The sequence below is a fragment of the Tamandua tetradactyla genome, chromosome 2, assembly GCF_023851605.1.
Source record: "Tamandua tetradactyla isolate mTamTet1 chromosome 2, mTamTet1.pri, whole genome shotgun sequence".
NCBI lineage: Eukaryota > Metazoa > Chordata > Mammalia > Pilosa > Myrmecophagidae > Tamandua > Tamandua tetradactyla.
In genome coordinates, this window is record NC_135328.1 from 217,109,482 (window position 1) to 217,128,062 (window position 18,581).

The 18,581-nt window shown below is 39.6% G+C and overlaps 1 protein-coding gene and 1 long non-coding RNA gene across 10 annotated transcripts in view; one reads left to right on the forward strand and one right to left on the reverse strand.

Annotated features, from left to right (window-relative positions):
* Positions 1 to 7,180, reverse strand: part of LOC143674976 (uncharacterized) — a 95,012-nt gene extending 87,832 nt beyond the window's left edge. The window contains exon 1 of the long non-coding RNA XR_013171302.1: positions 7,013 to 7,180. This is a non-coding gene — a long non-coding RNA (uncharacterized LOC143674976). The remainder of the gene's footprint in view (positions 1 to 7,012) is intronic.
* Positions 1 to 18,581, forward strand: part of RERE (arginine-glutamic acid dipeptide repeats) — a 636,739-nt gene that overhangs the window by 542,469 nt on the left and 75,689 nt on the right. For all 9 annotated transcript variants that reach the window (XM_077151415.1, XM_077151419.1, XM_077151416.1 and 6 more), the window contains one exon: positions 7,849 to 7,929. In XM_077151415.1, coding sequence (XP_077007530.1) covers positions 7,849 to 7,929 — 81 coding nt within the window. The remainder of the gene's footprint in view (positions 1 to 7,848; positions 7,930 to 18,581) is intronic.

The following is an 18,581-nucleotide window of genomic DNA, read 5'->3' on the forward strand; positions in this document are numbered from 1 at the left end:
TGATTCCTTTGAATAAATTTTTTTATTTCTTAAATTTAGTTTATTCCCATTTTCAAAGTGGCTATGTCTAAACAATCATGTCAGACTTTCCTTTATGGAACAGAGAAGTAGACTTTTAAGTTCTTTCTATTCTACCAAAAATGAGAAATAGAGGAGATGTTCAGAGTCTACTAAAACCCAAGTTTAACAATACTGTATTCAGGTAACTCTAATTTTTCAGTAATTTCTAAAAAAGCTGGGAGTTAAATTTTCTCTATTAGGTACTTAAGAGGTAGATGAATCCTGATGGTGATATGAAGTTTTAGCTCGGTAATGGAAAACTGTAACCATTTGTTTAAAAGTTGAATCACAGTCATAATCTAAATTTTAAAGCAAAGAACAGTCTCCTAGCCATAAATAAATTTATATTTATTTTGGGATCTCATCTGGCTATGAGGGTACAGAAATAGAAAAGGACTTGTTTTATGCTCCCAAGAAGCACATAGATTGGTTGGAGAAGAGCAGTGTCAAAGGAAAAGTGCCAGCACCCCAAGACAGCCTTAGATCGTATGTCTGAAAGTAGTGAGACGGCAGCCTTGTTGGAGCATAAAAAGCTAGGGCTGTTTAGCACTGGGAGCAGTGAGAAAGCCAACATTACTTGCTGCCCTTTTAAAAAAAAATCTGAGTAACATATGGTGCTAGTTTGAAAGTATTATATATACCAGAAAAGCCATATTTTAATCCTTATTCAATCTTGTGGGGCAGCCATTTTTTTCATCTTGATTCAATACTGTAGGTTGGAAACTTTTGATTAGATTATCTCCACACTGATGTGATGAGCCCAATTGTGGTTGTGACCTTTTGATTAGATGTGGATGTGACTCCATTCCAGGTGGGTCTTGATGAGTTTACTAGAGTCTTTAAAGAGGGAACATTTTGGAGAAACCATAAAAATCTCAGAACTGACAGAGAGCCGACAGAAACTTCAGAGCAGAGCTGAAACAGATGCTGACACTTTGATAACAGAGAAAAGCATGTTCAGAGATCCTTGAAGCCCAGCATACATCGCCATGAGATGTTAAGCAAGCCAGAACCTGCAGAGAGCCAAGGGAAGCCAAGAAATAAAAACCAGTGCCAGAGAACACAGTGAGGAACCCCCACAGGAACAAAGGCTGGAAACAACAGAGCCCAGGAGCACAGGACCAGCAGATGCCAGCCACGTGACTTTCCAGCTAACAGAGCCGTTCAAGACACAGAGCCATTCCAGACCCGTGAATCTTCCTTGAATTAAGGTATCTTTCCCTGGATGCCTTAGTTTGGGCATTGTTATAGGCCTAGAACTGTAAACTTGTAACTTATTAAATTCCCCTTTTTAAAAGCCCTTCAGTTCTGGTATATCACATTCCAGCAGCTTGCAAACTAACACACATATATACAACATAAAATTTCCTATTTTAATAACTTACCAACATACAATTCAGTGGCATTAATTACATTCACAATGTTGTGCTACATCACCATCAATTCCCAAAATTTTTCCATCACCTCACCTAGAAATTAAGCATTAATTCCCCATTCTCCACCCCACCCTTGTCCCTGAAACTGTATAATCTTATTTCTGTCTTTACAAATTTGCATATACTAGTCATTTCATAAAAGCGAAGTCATACAATATCTGTCCTTTTGTGTTTGTCTTATTTCACTCAACATGATGTCTTCATCATTTACCCATGTTATGGCATGTATCAGAACTTCATTCCTTTTTACAGATGAATAGTATTCCATTGTATGGATATACCACATTTTGTTTATTCATTCATCTGTTGATGGACACTTGAATTGCTTCCAGCTTTTGGCTATTGTGCTGGTTTGAATGATGTATGTACACTAGAAAATCCATGTTTTAATCCTAATCCCATTTTGTAAAGGCAGCCGTTTCTTCTAATCCTTATTCAGCATTGTATGCTTGAAACTGTAATTACATCATCTCCCTGGAGATGTGATTTAATCAAGAGTAATTGTTAGCTGGAATAGCTAGAGGGATCTCTCCACCCATTTAGGAGGGTCTTGATAAGTTTCTGGAGTCCTATAAAAGAAGAACATTTTGGAGAAAGAAGGAGATTTGGAGAGAGCAGAGAATGCTGCAGTACCACGAAGCAGAGTCCACGAGCCAGCAACCTTTGGAAATGAAGAAGGAAAATGCCTCCCAGGGAGCTTCATCAAACCGGAAGCCAGGAGAGAAAACTAGCAGATGACGCGATGTTCGCCATGTGCCCTTCCAGCTAAAAGAGAAACTGTGACTGTGTTCACCATGTGCCTTCTCACTTGAGAGAGAAACCCTGAACTTCATCGGCCTTCTTGAACCAAGGTATATTTCCCTGGATGCCTTAGAACAAGGCACTTATAAACATTGATATACAAATAACTGTTGGGAGTCCCTGTTTCCATTTATTTTAGGTATATACCTAGAAGTGGGATTACCAGGTCACATGGCAATTCAAAACTTAACTTTCTGAGGACCCATCAAAATGTTTTCCATGGCATTGGCACCAGTTTACATTCCCATCAGCAGTGTTTGAGGGTTCCTATTTCTCCACATCCTCGCCAATGCTTGTTATTTTACATTTTTTAAATAGTAGCCATTCTAGTGGATGTGAAGTTGGTATCACATTGTGGTTCTGATTTGTACATCCTTAATGGCTAATGATTTTGAGCCTCTTTTCATGTACTTACTGGCCATTTGTATAGCTTCTTTGCAGAAGTGTCAATTCATATCCTTTGCTGCCCATTTTTAAATTGGGTTATTTGTTGTTCTGTTATTTAGTTATAGGCTATTGAGTTGTTAATGGCTATTAAACTTTTACCAGATATATGATTTCCAATATTTTCTCCCATTCTGTAGGTTGTCTTTTCATTTTCTTGATAATTTCCTTTGTTTTTTTTTTATATTTTTAACTTTTTTTTGTTACTGCTTTTTTTCTTTGATAGTTTCCTTTGATACACACAAAATTTTTAATTTTGATGAAGTCCATTTTATCTAATGTTTTCTTTTATTCCTCTTGCTTTTGGTATAAACTTACCTCTTTTTAAATGAACAAATTCTTTTTCCTTCACCCTTGGCATCCTGGTAGTCTAATATTCTACACACCGTCAGGTATAGAAAATGAATGGATTTGGAAATGATTCATGAGGCCATGAATTTCAGAACTAGAAATGCTGAATTTCAGCAAATTTCTAAAGACTGTTAAACAGACCATATCCATGAACTTTCATTTAGAAGCTTGTAGCACCTATTTATAAGTTGATGTTATTAAAGTCTTAAAAATCTCAGGGTCTTCAATTATAGAGAGTAGACCACCATCTCAGAAGCCTGTTTGACATACTGACCTATCCCAATAGTTGACTGCTGTGCATGGGTTGGTTTTGTTTCATTTTTAAAGACTACTCTAGTATTTTTGGTAAACCACAAGGTAGGAAGGCTGGTCTCAGAGAAGCAGATGTTTTGCCGGTTTCGAAGCCTTGTGGCTTTCCATAGAGAAGTAACAGTATAGGCCACACGAAGTTTTTACTTCCTCTTTTTTTTTTTTTTTCAAGTGGGTCACATGGGGTTTTGGTCTCAGTAGCATAAGCATTGATATACACTAACAGCTGTGGTAGCTCTGTACTTACCACCAGGTGCCAAATTTGTGTTTCTTGAAGTAGTTAGCTTAAGATGTCTATGAGACATTCAGTGAATATTCCCAATAGGCTTTGGAGCATCAATTTAATATTAGAAATACCAGTGAGATGATATTTGGTACCCCCAAGGAAATGGTGGAGGTCATTTGAGTTTGGAGAGTAGAAGGCCTAAACAAAGCCTTAGGAGACTCCAACATTTAGAGCTTCAGTAGAAAATTATGTTGAACAGTATGAGGAAGATCAGGAGAGTTTATGTGTCATGGAGCCAAGAAGGTCAACCCTGTCATCAGAATTCAGAATAGACCCTTTGGCTCTTAACAGCCTATTTCCATTGTGACTATCCTACAACACACCCTCATCAGCTTGGGACTTGTTTCACTTACAGATCAAATACTTGGGGAGCATAGTTACCTAGTGCTGTAAAGAGGCAAAGTGGTATGACATACAGCTCCTGCCCTTTCAGAGCTCCTAGACTCTGTGGGTGAATGAAGAATTATACAAATAAATTAATAAATCTCAAATGAATGGAAAGGAATGATCCAGGAAGCTCCATTTTGAAATAGGAGGGATTTGAGTGCTGGTTTGGGGTAGACCCTGGAATATCTTGAGTAGGCTGTGGAGATAGGTTAAAAAAGACCCCCTAGTGTCTGGAGTTCAAAGGTCTGAGTGTGAACCAGTTTGGTGATACTAGACATCTGGTTGGAAGAGTAGTCAGTGACAGGACAGGGTCTTAAATTCAGGGCTAAGGGTGTAAATACCATCCTGCAGAGGTCAAAGTGCTATTCTTAGGTCAGGGTTGGGAGCAAGACAGTGTGGGACTCATAAGATGAAATCCGTGGTTTTGAAAAATTCTTTAGCAGAGGGCTGTAATATGGCTGGATAGGGGTTAGCTGGTAGGAAAGAGTGTTAAGGGCCTGGCTGGGGTCTTACAGTAGAGTGGACAGGAAAGGAAGGCATTGAGTGACTTTTCTTGGGAAGAATACTAAGGACTGGGTGATTTACTTTTGGGGCCAACAGGAAAGGGCAGAGCCATAGATAATGGTTCCATGACAAAGGTGGTTACCACTGTAGATTCTTATCTCTATTTAACAGAAAATGTGGTAGTGAAGAGCAGGGATTTTGGAACCAGACTGTCTAGATTTAAATTCTGGCTTTGCCTCTGAAGAATTTGATAACTTTCGTTTGATTACTTACTCATCCGTGCCTCAGCTTCCTTGTCTGTAAAATGAGAATAATAGTAGCACTTCCTTCTTCTGTTGTAAGAATCCTAAATTAATATATGGGAGGCTCCTGGCATAAAGTGGGGGCTTAATGTTAGTTGAATAGCTGATGTTCAGAGGATTACATCAAAATAAGTAGAAGAATTGGGGTCTGAAGTCGTTTGTCTGTTACAATGATCTGTTACCATAATGCTCCAGAATCAGCTTTTCTCAGATGCTGTCTTCACCATACCATTCTCTCCTAGTGAACCTGTTATGTATCGCTTGGCATAAAGCTCACATGCAGATGTCATGGCCCTGCCATTCCATTTTACTTATGCTAGATTGACCACCTCTGCTCCATTTAGAGTTGTTCTCTCCCATAACTCACCTCCCATTTTCTGCTTGTGCTCTTTTTGGAGGGCTCTCTTACCTCCCATCTACCCCTGCAAATGCTGTCCATTCTTTGGAGTCTGGTCCATGTCTCACTGCCTTGCTGGACATGTACTGGACTGCTTTAGGTCACTTCATACCATCTCTTTTCTGGTACCTTTGCTGCAGGAATGAGTTTAGTATCTCACCAGCCTCTTTAACTGGTCTCTGCATTGCAGCCAGTCTGTCACTAATCCATGCCCTGTGCCACACTGCCACAGGAACAATCTTTATTCAGCCTTTTCATGTGACACTCATGCTTTAAACTTCTCTACTGACCTACAATTTGGAGGATAACTCTTAAATTTGGCCTAAAAGGCTTTCTACATCCTGATCCTTACCTGTCTCTTCAGTCTTATTGCTAACCCTCCATTTTGCACACCCTGACCTTCTTGCAGTTCCCATAATGTTCTGCATGCCCTCCCTGTTGAAGCTCCTTTGGAGCCCCCCTTGTAGGCTCAGGTTCTTCCTTGTCACTTCCTCTAGGATATCAACAAGAGCACAAATTGCTTCCTCCTTCTAGCTCCACCCACTGTTCTTTGTTCCTTTGCGCTTCTGTTTACCTGTCTGCCTTCTGGACAGACTGGAGAGTTCCTTGAGGGCAGTGGCTATCTCATCTCTGTCAGTATCTGCACCTTGAGATGCTACAGCAGGGCAGCCCAGGATATGTGTTGATCATATGAACGATAATTTTTTCAAGTAACAAAAGGTCACTTCTTCTGACTAGGAGGAGAGTGAGAACTTGCTTTTCTTGTGCCTTGACAGATTTTATCTTTGAACTACATCAATTATATTGAAAATTGACAATAATGAGTCATATCTTAGAAAGGAGTGAAATCCAAATATGCTTAGCTTTCAGGAATGCAGTAGGAGGTTGCAGATCAGTTTTGCCGACCAAGTCTGGCCCCTCACTGAATTTGTCGGGCTGGTTGAAGTCTTCAAACCCGGGGAGTGGGAGGGACTCTCCCTCCGGGTGGGCTGTGATTTATTGGCCTGGAAGCTTCCGCATGGATTTAGTTGTGAAACAGCTCCCAGCGAGGTGCAGGCTAATGTCCGGGGCCGGGCCGGAGGCCAGCATCGCCAAGCCGGAAGGGGTCGTGGGGCCCAAACCCTCATTTCGCCGCCAAGGGCACCGGTCGCGGGGGCGGTGGGAACCCTGCCGTCGCGCTATGTTAGCCCGGAGAGTGGCGTGGAAGCCTGGCGACCCGAGAAGAGCTCTGCGGGAAGGGCCCTGAGTGCCCAACAGAGCGTCCCGCAGCTTGCGGGCTCCTTCTCCTGACACTCATTGCGGTAGGAGGAAGTTCTTGTGCTTTGCTGTCCTTAATTTACTTCTGTACCCAAAGGAGGAAACAGATACTAGCGCTGAAGGCCCAAGAGGCCGGCTGGATCCCAGGGGTGGGGGGTCGTCTGGCTAGGCGCGCCCCCTGGCTGCAACCGACCGGGCACCGAGGGGGCCGGGAGGGGCCGGAAGGCGGCTGATCCAGGCCGCCTTTTGCAGCCGCCCATGGCCGCGCCGGTCTCTGCGCCGCGCTCCAGCCTCCTCCCCCCTCGGCGGCGGCGACAGCCCCGCGCCCCCCGTGCCCGCGCCCGGCGCCCTCCAGCACGGCCCCGCCGCCGTCACACGCTGCCTCCGCCCTCAGCTTTGTAGAGCCGGAGCCCAGTGACAGGCCGGTGGCCTCGCCGGCCTCTGGCCGCCACGGACTCTGTGCGCCGGCAGGGCTTACCTGTGGCTGCTGGGGGCCGCCGCGCCCGCACGTCCGGGAGAAGCGTCGTGGGGGCAGCCGCGTGGGACTCGGCTTGGAGCCCGGAGGTAGAGGTCTGGGAGTCCTGGGAGCCGATCCTCTGGGGCGGGGAATGTCCATAATGGGACAAAGTGAAAGTCTCTGGCTGGGCTTGGGGACGAGTATGTGATTGCTAAGAAAATGGGGGTAGGGAGGAGCATCAGGAGAAAGGACGGGGTGCTGGCCATTCTTTATTTGGTGGCTTAGAGTGGCTTTTACTGAGGGAGATGGTGGGGCAGAGCAGCTGGGATTTGGGCTCCCATTGGGCTTCTGCTATGTGGGTGACTTCGTGGCAAATTCCTTGGATATGTGAAAGGGGCTTTTTAACCCTCTCAGGTGCCCTTCTGGAGAAAAGTCACAAGGTTTGGTTCTGCTTCCCTGCTTCTGGGAAGCTTCGTTCTCAGGTGGAAAGCACTTGTGCTGTCTGTTGAAACAAGAAGCATATTTGTTGTGTATATCTTTGTGGACCAATGCAGAGATGATCTGATGGCACTGATTGTTTTTTAACTTCAGACATGGGGTGCCCTTCTCTTAAATGCAGTGCCCTGTCCAGTGTGCGTGGGATAAGGTTCTGATGAAAAACTATTAGGGCCCTGCTCTGGCCAGAGGTCCCAGCTGTGCTGCTGAAATATTTATCCCAGCTTAGTCAATATTCTCTAACACTAAGACTTTTTTGTGTGTGTGGTTGTTATTCTGCTGATTGCAGATATCTTTGCTTTGCTGACATCCTGTTTTGTTTTTGTTTTTTTATATCCCATTTGTTGTTTCTTTTATCACAGAAACGCTTCGTTAAGGGGCTCAGGCAGTACGGCAAGAACTTCTTCAGAATTAGGAAAGAGCTGCTTCCCAATAAGGAAACAGTGAGTACAATTGGACTTTATGTAACTTGATTTTTTTTCCTTTTTGCTCCTGTTGCTTCTCAGCATTTGATCTTATGAAATGGTTTCCTTTAACCCTGTACTGTGCCCAAACTCAGGCTGGCTTCTAGGATTCTATTCATTTTACTTCCTTCATTTTTAATCTTAGGTCATGATTTTAGATTGTAAAGCCACAGATTATGTTTAACCCCCAGAAGAAGTGGACTTCTGTTGAATCTGTAAGAGCAGAAAGGTCTTTAGGAACAGAAGTTTAGTTGGTAGTGTTTGGGGAAATTAACATCTAATTTTAAATGAGGTGCATGAAATAGGAAATATTATTTAAAACTAGTTTGATTTGATAATTGGCAAAAGCCATCAAGCAGACCAAACAATAGATGTAAGAGGTCTGTAGCCAAATATACTTGGAGTTCTTCTGGAATTTTTCATTTATTCAGCATTGCTATGTTTTGAAGAGGAGTCTTAACTCTTTAATATTCTGGCCCTTACAATTTGTACTTTTCATTGAACAAATACATGAGTGTTTTTAGAAATTGCTTTAAAAAGACTAAAAAAAAATCGTTTGGTATTTCATAAAGCTAAGAGTCAAGTCTGAGGAGTACTTCTGAGAAACTTGGGGTACGGAGGGCTTGCTGAGGAAACTTCAGAGTGAAGTTACATGAAAAGAATGCTAGAAAAGGGATTCAGTCTCATTTACCTATAACTGCTAGCCCTCCCAATCTTGCAGGCAGTAATGAAGGAGAATGGAAAGGTTAAGGAATAAGGATACTGTGGGTGTTAAAGGTCCAGCCACTTGCCAGCCTCTGTAGCTGAAACAGACCCAAAAACCAAAAGTGTTCTTTAGGGCCTTAGGGGATGGGTGAGGAATATTTAATCTGTCTAAAAATAGAGCAACTTTTTTAGAGAGTAGAGGGGGGGAAGATGAAAGAAGAATATACATTATGAAAGTGGTAGTGTGTGTATTTGTCTTGATTTTCTAATTGGATGTTGTTTACTAATTCCCTTTATTTAATTTCAATCTGTTTCTAAAAAAAACTGTTTCTGAGCACTTTTTCTGTTGAATACTTTAAAAGTGATGATATAACAGGGTGAAAAAGGGTTCTGACATTTCAGGTATATGCTTTTATAAATTAGTTGTTTTCACCAAACATGATAATTAGATTAAACAATATTTATTGGGCATGTAAATATTCTAAGACTAGTCATATTGAGAATGGTGAAAAGGGAGGGAACTGTTTAAACATGAAACCAAAATGTATGTTATATAACTAATCTATATAATCAACTTATTTTTTGCTTTTTCTAGAGTAGAAAGAGTATTTATTTAATATGGGACAGTGAAGGAGATATTTTTAACTTTTCTGAGGATTTCAGTTATTCGAAGTTTGATGTGCGTTTTTAAAAATAGAGTACCTTTACCAAGGTGTAGAAATTTTAGTTTAGCTGAGTGAAAATGAGGACTCCATCAGTAGATTTGTCTTGAAGATGAGTTGGGCCAGATTGTAACCTTTGAACTCAAGTTTGCTACCTCTGTGCTCTGCTAAAAGTTGCGTTCCCTCCAGAATTTGATGCAAGACATCTTCTAACAATTATTTTATCTTTCTGTATTAAAAAATAAGCTAATTTATAATGGTAAGATTAAACATTAAATCTAACAACTACTGCTAGCAATTGAGAATGCTAGACAATTTTATCTAGTGGAAATGGTCCTCAGTAACCTTTATCCTAGGTAAGACTCTTCTCATTTGTTTTTCTTTTTGCCCTTAGTTGTCCCTTATTCGTATTGATGAAGTGTGACTTAGTAAATAGTCTTTTCCCTCCTATAAAGAGGTTCTCAGAACATCAACCTTTTGAACTGGCTCTCTGGTCTTCCTAAGACCCTTTCCTATCATTCTTCTGCTGTCCCTGTTTATGCCATACAGCTTCTCTCCACCCTCCACCTCTGGCACACAGGAGCCTTCCTGTTTCCAACCTCTTCATCAGGCTGGTCACTGGAACTAATGGGAGAGGTTTTTCAAACAATAGAGGTTTTATTATGGCCTTTGGCATATGAGGTTTTTAGACATTCATAGTGTCTTTAATGTCTTTTGCATTGACTAGGAGGTTTGGTGGACAGGAGGGTAAATCTGTAAGTAGTCTGATGACCTGGAATAGGCACTTGTCTTACATTTCCTTAATCGTCAGTTAAGGAAATTATGTATAAGCTAATCATTCACAATCCATGGGGAGGGGAGGACAAAGGTTATTTCTCATTTTTGCTGCAGAAGATGGGAAATTTTGCATGTATCTCAGAGTTCTTAGTTTAAAACCACTTTGATAGAGAAATCTTTTATGGTAATACTCTTTTTCTTATAGCAAAATCCTTGTAATCTTTATATTTTCTATATTCTCTTTTGTCTACCAGAATTATGAACTCCTTTTTTGCTATTCTCGAATGACTTGAAACATCAGAAGAGTATTAGCCTCCAGAAGGACGTGCCTAATTGGGCATAGGAGCCAGGGTCAGCAGGCCAACATTCTATTCTTGGTCCAACCCGTAACTATAGACTGGATTGATCTTATAACTGTACAGTCTGTTTTGAGCTGTTCGCTGTGAAGTTCAGGTCAAATCCCAATAAGAAATGAGAAATTATTGCCCGTACAGTGGTGTTTCTCTGCATAAGAATTTTGTGGGTGCTCCAATTTTTATACAATGCTTGGATGTCTTTGGTTATTGTACACGAGAATGAAAAGGTGATTCCTGCTTGTCATCTGGTTCTCATGTATAATACCTTCTCTGCCACCACTTACTTGCTCTGAGACCTTTAGTCATGTTATTCAAGATGCCCTGTTATTTCTGAGTCGTAACATGGGATGGTAATTCCTGTACCCTAGAATTGTTAGAAGTATTTAAATGAGACAGTGTCTATAAAGAGTGTATAGAAACCTTTGAAAATGATTGCTCTTCCCATCTACCTCCAGTGCTACATAAAGTAACTAAATTCTGTAAAAAATGCAGAATTACTTGCCACTTACTCTGAACCTGAATAAAAAAAAATTACCTGCTTTTCACTCATCTATCTTGTTCATACTCTTAATTAGAAGACTAAAAGGGGTGGGTGGGGTGGAAGGCAGTACCTAATTTAAAGAATGTTTTTCCTCGGTCTTGAAGCTTTGTTGAGAAGACTTTCGTCCTTACCAGTTTATTCAGGGCAGTTATGTCAGAGAAGTGTTCCTGGTGGGCTTGGATGTAAGCATAAACAGCTTTCCTGACACTCTTGACTTCTGGCGTTTATTACACAGGAGCTAAATCTGGCTTTTCTGTAAACACTGCTGCCCACTGAAGTGGGAAGACTGGCTTTGCCCAGAAAACCAACATGTTCATAGAGGTTTTGTTGAATGGATAAGGTGTGTTAACCTCATGGTACCCAAGAGAATAAATGCGAGTTAGGTCTTTTAGTATCACGGATATGCAAATATCCTGTAGTTTATTATCTTTCTCCCCATTCTACCTTGCTCTATAACATTTGCGCGCCCCCCCCCAATATCTTTGAAAGATGTATAATTAGTGGGTAAAGTACAGTAAGAAATTAGAGCATCTCAGATTGACCTCGGCCATATACCTCTTCTTTCTCATACATTATTTGGCCTAAACCATATCCAAGTCTTGGGTGTTAGTACATTTGTGTAAATCACAAGTTAGTGTCCTGTAGCTGAACCTCTGAGAAACTGATGAAGAACCAGGCCTATTAAGTTCTGCTTTGAAGTGCTGCCACTTTATCATTGGGTTGATGAATTACATGGCCTATGCTGTTAAATTAACACCTAAAAAGTAGGAAATCTGTTTATCTTAATTATGTGGCTGGGAACCTCTGATATGGATAATTTAAAATAACAGATAATCCAAAAATAATTTTTGATTTTTAAATTCATTGCCATTTTCTTCAAAATCATGAGATAATTATATAAGTATATACCTGTATATACATCTATCCTCTCTCAGGCTGAGAATGTCTGTGTTATTTATTTGAAGACTTTTCACCTGGCTGGTGCTCTTAGATCCTGGCCTTGTGTACTGTTCTATCTGCTGCTCTTCAGACTCCTTCACATAGCATTTGATTCTAGACAGGGGACACTTTATCAGTGACTTGGCACTACCATTCTTGTGTTAGAGTCCAATGCGAGCTTTCAGCATGGAATTTTCTTTGGCCTTAGATTATAACTGTAAACCATTTTCTAGCGTCAATAATGTTATGTAACAAATTATAGATTTCCTAAATAGGTTGATACTATAAAGAACACATTAGGTATGTTACAGCTACATTAACAATGTAGAAGGTCCCTAGTTTTAAACCTAGTGCCTCTACAGCAAATACTGTATATCCTCACAGTAGCCAGAATATGTAAGCCAGTACATCACCATCACTTGGGAGCTTGTTAAAACTGCAAACTCTCAGCCCTGCTCCCACCCCACCTTCATTTTGAACCAGAATCTGCATTTTAATAAGCTCCCCAGGTAACCCAAATACACATCAAAGCTTAGGAAGCATTGCTATTTATAATATTGTAGACTACAAATCCTAAACCTACATGGTATATTCATTCTTAAAATCATGTAAATTGTTTCACTGTTAAGGCTTGGTTTTGTTTTTCCAACTATTACAAAGTGTTTTCAAACATATAGAAAAGTATCTGGGCTTGCTTTCACTATCATTAATAGAATTTCTTAATATATCTTCTTTCTTCCCATCTTTCCCATTTTTTCCTGGAAACGCAGTTTTAACTCTTGTCTTATTTCATACAAAAGCTCTTGTTCTCTTTACCTTTATGACATGCAGCCACAGTATGTGAGTTAGGCTAAGCTAGGCCCTGTCTTAGTTGCTATCATAAATCTTTATTTGAAAGGATGGCCTTCTCTTATTCATATATTGAACTTTACAGATTCTTTAATACTGCAGTTTTCAGGTTTTTCTTTCTTTCGCTGGCACCCCTTCTTTACAAAAGAGATTGTTAGCAAGATGGGCACAAAAAGCGATGTTTATATGCCCTACCTTACCTCTTAACTTGTCCTCCTGTAGATGCAGGCATACCTGAAACTTTCCATTCAAGGCAAAAGTGGGGGGTTGCCAGTGTAAACAGGCACTGCATTTTGGCAGCAAGTACTGTGACTCTATAGAAGTGTAAAGGGTTTATTCCCATTAAAATGAAGCAGAGACTTTAATCTATTAATACTGATAATCTAAACTGCATGCATATTTGACTAGGCAAAGGTCCAGTTTTGATTAGAGAAACCTAAGAGAGTTTGGCTAATCCCCTTGTGTAAGTGAAGCAGTTAAGCAGTTTGCATCCCAGAAACTTTTGGTCCCGACGTTAGAGGAAAAGGGAGGCCTTAAAAAATTAGGTGACTTTTGTAACAAAGAGCCTTGGATATTTGTTGTTCTCAGTGTAAACCTCTAAACCTGTCTTTGACCTTATTCTCTCAGCATCTTGCGATCAGAACTAGCAGGAATGGCATGAGAGTGCTTTAATTATATGAAATTTAGTACCTGTGGAAACTGCATTCAAATGAAGAATGTCAGCTTTTTAAAATGTATTGAACAAAATGCTGTCTACAAGGATCAGAGTTATTTATTTGCTGTTGGTATTTGCTAACATGTATTTCTTATGATTTGGATGGTCTTGGTTACCTGGATAACATTTAGATGAAAGAATTTATGACTTTTAAGCCTAAATAGACTCCACCATTTTATAAGATTACAAAACAAACTGAAGATTTGAAATGGTCTTTAAAAAGACTTGTAAGTTGTGATTATTATATTTATAATCAATGTATGTATCCTCTTGGAACTCACATTTTATATCATTTTATAATATTTTAGGCTTCTAAAATCTGTGAAACTATCCTGACTTTGAAAACCCAGTTTACTGATGTTTAAAAAACACATCTGGAATGTATGATATAGCTCTTGCAATGTGACTATGTGATTGTGAAAACCTTGTTTGTGATGCTCCTTTTATCTATGATATTGACAGATGAATAAAAAATATGGATTAAAGATAAATAATAGGAGCAAATATTAAAATAAATTGAGTAGATTGAAGTACTGGTGAACAATAAAAGGGAGTGATAAGGTATAGAAAAAATATGGGGAACAAAATTTAAAATATATTGAGTAGATGGAAATACTAGTGGTCAATGAAAGGGAGGGGCAAGGGGTATGGTATGTTTTTTCTTTTTTCTTTTTATTTCTTTTTCTGAAGTGATACAAAAGTTCTAAAAAATGATCATGGTGATGAATATACTACTATATGATGATATTGTGAGCCATTGATTATGCCATGCACGGAATGTTTGTATGTTAAGAATGTTCATGTTATATGTTGTTATGGTTTGATAATAAAAAATAAATTTAGAGGGGCGGGCCGCGGTGGCTCAGCGGGCAAAGTGCTTGCCTGCTGTGCCGGAGGACCTCGGTTCGATTCCCGGCCCCAGCCCATGTAACAAAAACGGAGAAACAGAATACAATAAAACAAGAGAATGTTTAAAAATGTTTCCCTTTCTTCCTTCCTTCTATCCTTCCTTCCTTCTCTCTGTCTTTCCTTTAAAAAAAAAAAAAAATAAATTTAGAAAATACATCTGTTAGAAAACTGACATAAAAATAAGTTTTAAAATGGATCTGAAATTACAACCCTTGAATAACTGACCAATTTTCATATTATTTGAAGCTATGCCCTGCAGTAATTCACTTAGAAAAATAGAGTAAAAAGTAATTGTGCTGCTTTGAAAAGTAAAATACAACATTAACTGTAGTCTTTTCATAGCTGTTCACCAGTAGGAGAGACAGTTACTCCTCCCTGCCCCCCCAAACCTTTTCTGTTGTATGTAATTTGAAAACCATTAGTTGTATTATGGAAATAGGAAAAAGCTGAAGAAACCTTTTGGGGGGGACACCAGAGTTCCATTTAGCTAAACTTTGTTTTCAAGATATTTAATTTTCCAAATACATTTCAGTATTAGTGGCCTTTGTTATTTTTTCCATTTTGGAAATAATGATTCTTTGTTTTGCTTACATGTCTGCTTAAATCTTCTTTCTAAATCTTCTAAATCATGGCATCATAATTCCCAGAATTTGACCATTGAGGTGAGGTGTATAAACCATCAGAGTTGTCAGAGTTGGGAGTTTGGGGGGTATCTTTTTTTTTTGAGAATCTTTGATAATGCAGTATCTGTGCTCTGTGGGATGCAATGGGATGTCTGAGTAAGTGAGAGAGCACTTATCCCAGGGGGCTCACAGTCCTGTAAAGGGGCCAGTCAGGCTTGTGTTCTTACTGGGAACTGACTAATGTCACTTTGTTGAGTATGTAGAGCTCATTTATAGAGGTCCCACTTGTGCTGCAGATCCAGAAAGCCAGGAAAGCCCTTTCCTTTCTGGGCCACTTGTGATAACACATAGAGCTCAGTTCCCTCTCTCCGCAAAATTTTATTTTGTTCTGCCTTTTAAAAATTAATAATTATCTATTTTAGTCCTGGGCTTCTTCCATGCATTTCTGTGTATATGTATGTATGTATATGGCACCGGGAGTCAAACCCAGGTTTCCTGCATGGCAGATGAGAACTCTGCCTGCTGAGCCACTATGGCCTGCCCAAGGTCCTCATTTTTAATGCTTCTTAATGTCACTTTTAGTGCCCTGTTTGTTAAAGGCCCTTAATGTTTGTTAAAGATAAAATGTGTATACAATTGCCAAAAGATGGAAACAAACCAAATGCCCATCAACAGACAAGTGGATCAACAAAATGTGATGTATACCTACGATGGAATATTATGCAGCGATAAGACAAAATGACGTCCTGAAGCATACGACAAGATGGATGAGCCTTGAGGACATAAAGCTGAGCGAAATTAGCCAGATACAAAAGGATAGATACTGTATGATTCTTCTTTTATGACCAGCATAAAGGTATCATCAGAGGCTTATAATACAGAATATAGGGGACTTAGAGATACATAGAAACTAGAGATGGGTGAACCGGTAGCTAATAAGGTTGAACTCCAGTGTAAGGGAATAGATAGGAGCGAAGGTGATTCTCTACTGGGTCTAGAAGTAACATTACCATATTGAAGATGAACAAGATTGAAAGGAGTTATATAGACTTACGTCCCTCAGTGTTTCACACTAGAAATATGAATTAGTTTCTCATAAGAATTACTTCAAAGAAATGATCCTTTTTTTTGGCGTGGGCAGGCACTGGAATCGAACCTGGGTCTCCAGCATGGCAGGTAAGAACTCTGCCACTGAACCGCCATGGCCCACTCCAAAGAAATGATTCTTGTATAAAGAATGTTTAAGTCCAGAGTACAGGAGGAAAACTGCTATTGCATGCTATGATCTGTGTTCAAAAGGGAACCATCAGCACTACCACAGCAACAGCAGAGGTAAATAATGGGGGGGGAGGGACAAGATTTAAGAGGAGGTTTAGATTTCCTATTTGGCAAGGGTGTGTTTATTGGTTTTCTTTCTCTTGGGACCAATGAAATTATCTAAAATTGAGAATGTTGATGGACTGTGGACTTTGGGCCTTCTACATGATGCCCGATGAATGCAGGTGGCTGAAGGATGTACCTTTAGAAGTAGATTGGCGAATGGTGGTGTGTACTTTTGAATGATGGTTGTGCTGCTATAAAAAGGACTGGAGTTGTGAGGCATGCAACAATGAGAATAAACATGTGGGACATTGGTAAGACAAACCAGAAACAAAACAACAATGGCATGGCCACCTTTAGAAAATGCTTATAAGGAAACAGAGGCCTATACTGTAAGCTTTTAGAGCAGGCACATTAAGTCCAGAGTGTTGATTAATATTTCTGGATTTTGAGAGGCTGTTTTGTATATATACAACCCGATATTTAGAGACAAGAATGAAGCTGAACAGGTTGGGGTTAAAGTAATTCAGAACATAGGGGTAAGGAAGACAATGTCTATATTTTAGAACCACATATACTCTTTGAGACCAATGGAAGAAAGGTTTATTTGATCTGGAACTGAAATTTTCTGTAGTGCATAATCTAATTCAACCTATCTGTAGAGCTCATTTGAACAATTGAAACACAGGGAGCACAGAATAAAAAAGAGGTCCTTTAATCCTGTATAGATTATTGTAATGCCTGGAAACATCCTAGAGTATATTAAGCAGATAATCAAAAAGTATTGGCAAAGTCCCCTGAGAGAGGGGAGAAAGACTATGAAACTATTAAACCTTACCATCAGGGAATCCCCTGATACAGTGTCAAACTTTAGGGACACCCAAATCAATTGGCCATGCCCTCGATCATGAGGCTTAGTGTTGTGAAGCTTATGTAGGTAACATTTGAAACTTATAGACTACCTATAGGCATGCCTAAGAGTTCCTTGCACTAGAGTAACTTTCCAGAAACCTACAACCTCCAGATGGGTCTCTGGTCCCGAAAAGCCCTGAAACTTAGCCCAGCCGCTCCAGAACATCAGATAGTTCATCTCCCTATCCCATCCATATTAGTGACAGACCCTTCCAATATAAAAAATTTAGAATTGCCATAGCCCAAACAACCCTAAAGAGTACAGTGAAGATAGAATTTAACAAATGAATATGAATGCTGAATCATTAAATTGATACCTCTTAGTCTCCAGTATTTTAAAACAGCTAGAAGTAAAAACCTAAAATTGTGGAAATGTAACCTATGTCAAAGTCTGAAATATGTTCTACATCTAATTGTGGTGTTGTGCTTTGAAATTTATAGCTTTTTTGTATATATGTTATTTTTCACAAAAAAAAAAAAAGAAGGAAAAAAAGGCAATTGTGATGATAAAATATTTAAGCCCTCTAGCCTCCTATATTCTGGAGCAGCTAGAAGGAAAAATATGAGAGGATCGTATGGTAGCCCGTGACAAACTCTGGGATCTGTCCTGTAACCACTTGTTTAAGAGTGCTTTGAAAACTATGGCTTTTTTAATTCTTTGCTTTGTATATGTGTTATACTGTACAATAAAAAGAGTTAGAAAAAGAAAACAAAAAGATAAAATATGTATGTGTGTGTGTTAGCACATGTGGATAATGGAATAGAACTACATGTTCTAATGTAACCACAGGTATATAATTACTGGTCCTAACAGTAGATTAAAATTCCACAACAATTTTAAAGAAAAATTTACTCCATTTTTTTCTTTGTTGGTTCTCATGATCTGCTCTGAATCTGGTCCCAAGACTAGTTGAATTATAGACAGCGTCGGCCTTTGACAAAAAGAGTCTAAAGATAGTCAGATTAGGACTTGAGGTTCCCTGTGCCACACTGGACCTTCCTGTGCTGCTTTTTATGGGCAGTAAATCAGCTCTACTGATTGCATGGGTTCTGTTCTCTAGATTATTTATAAGATTGAAACCCATTGTTTATTTTTCTTGGCAGGTTTATAGAGCAAGTCAACAATAATAAAATATTGTCTCAAGCAATAGAGTATCCATTAGCCAACTGCAGCTTGGCTTCAGAATGATCATTATGATCACCGAAGAGAGAGAGGGAGGTGTGTGTGTGTTAGAGGTAAGAGCCAAAGGAAGTAAAAGATTCACTGTTGCCAGATCTCTGTAGCTTGGGAGGTTCCTACAAGATTTGGATTTTTTTCTTTCC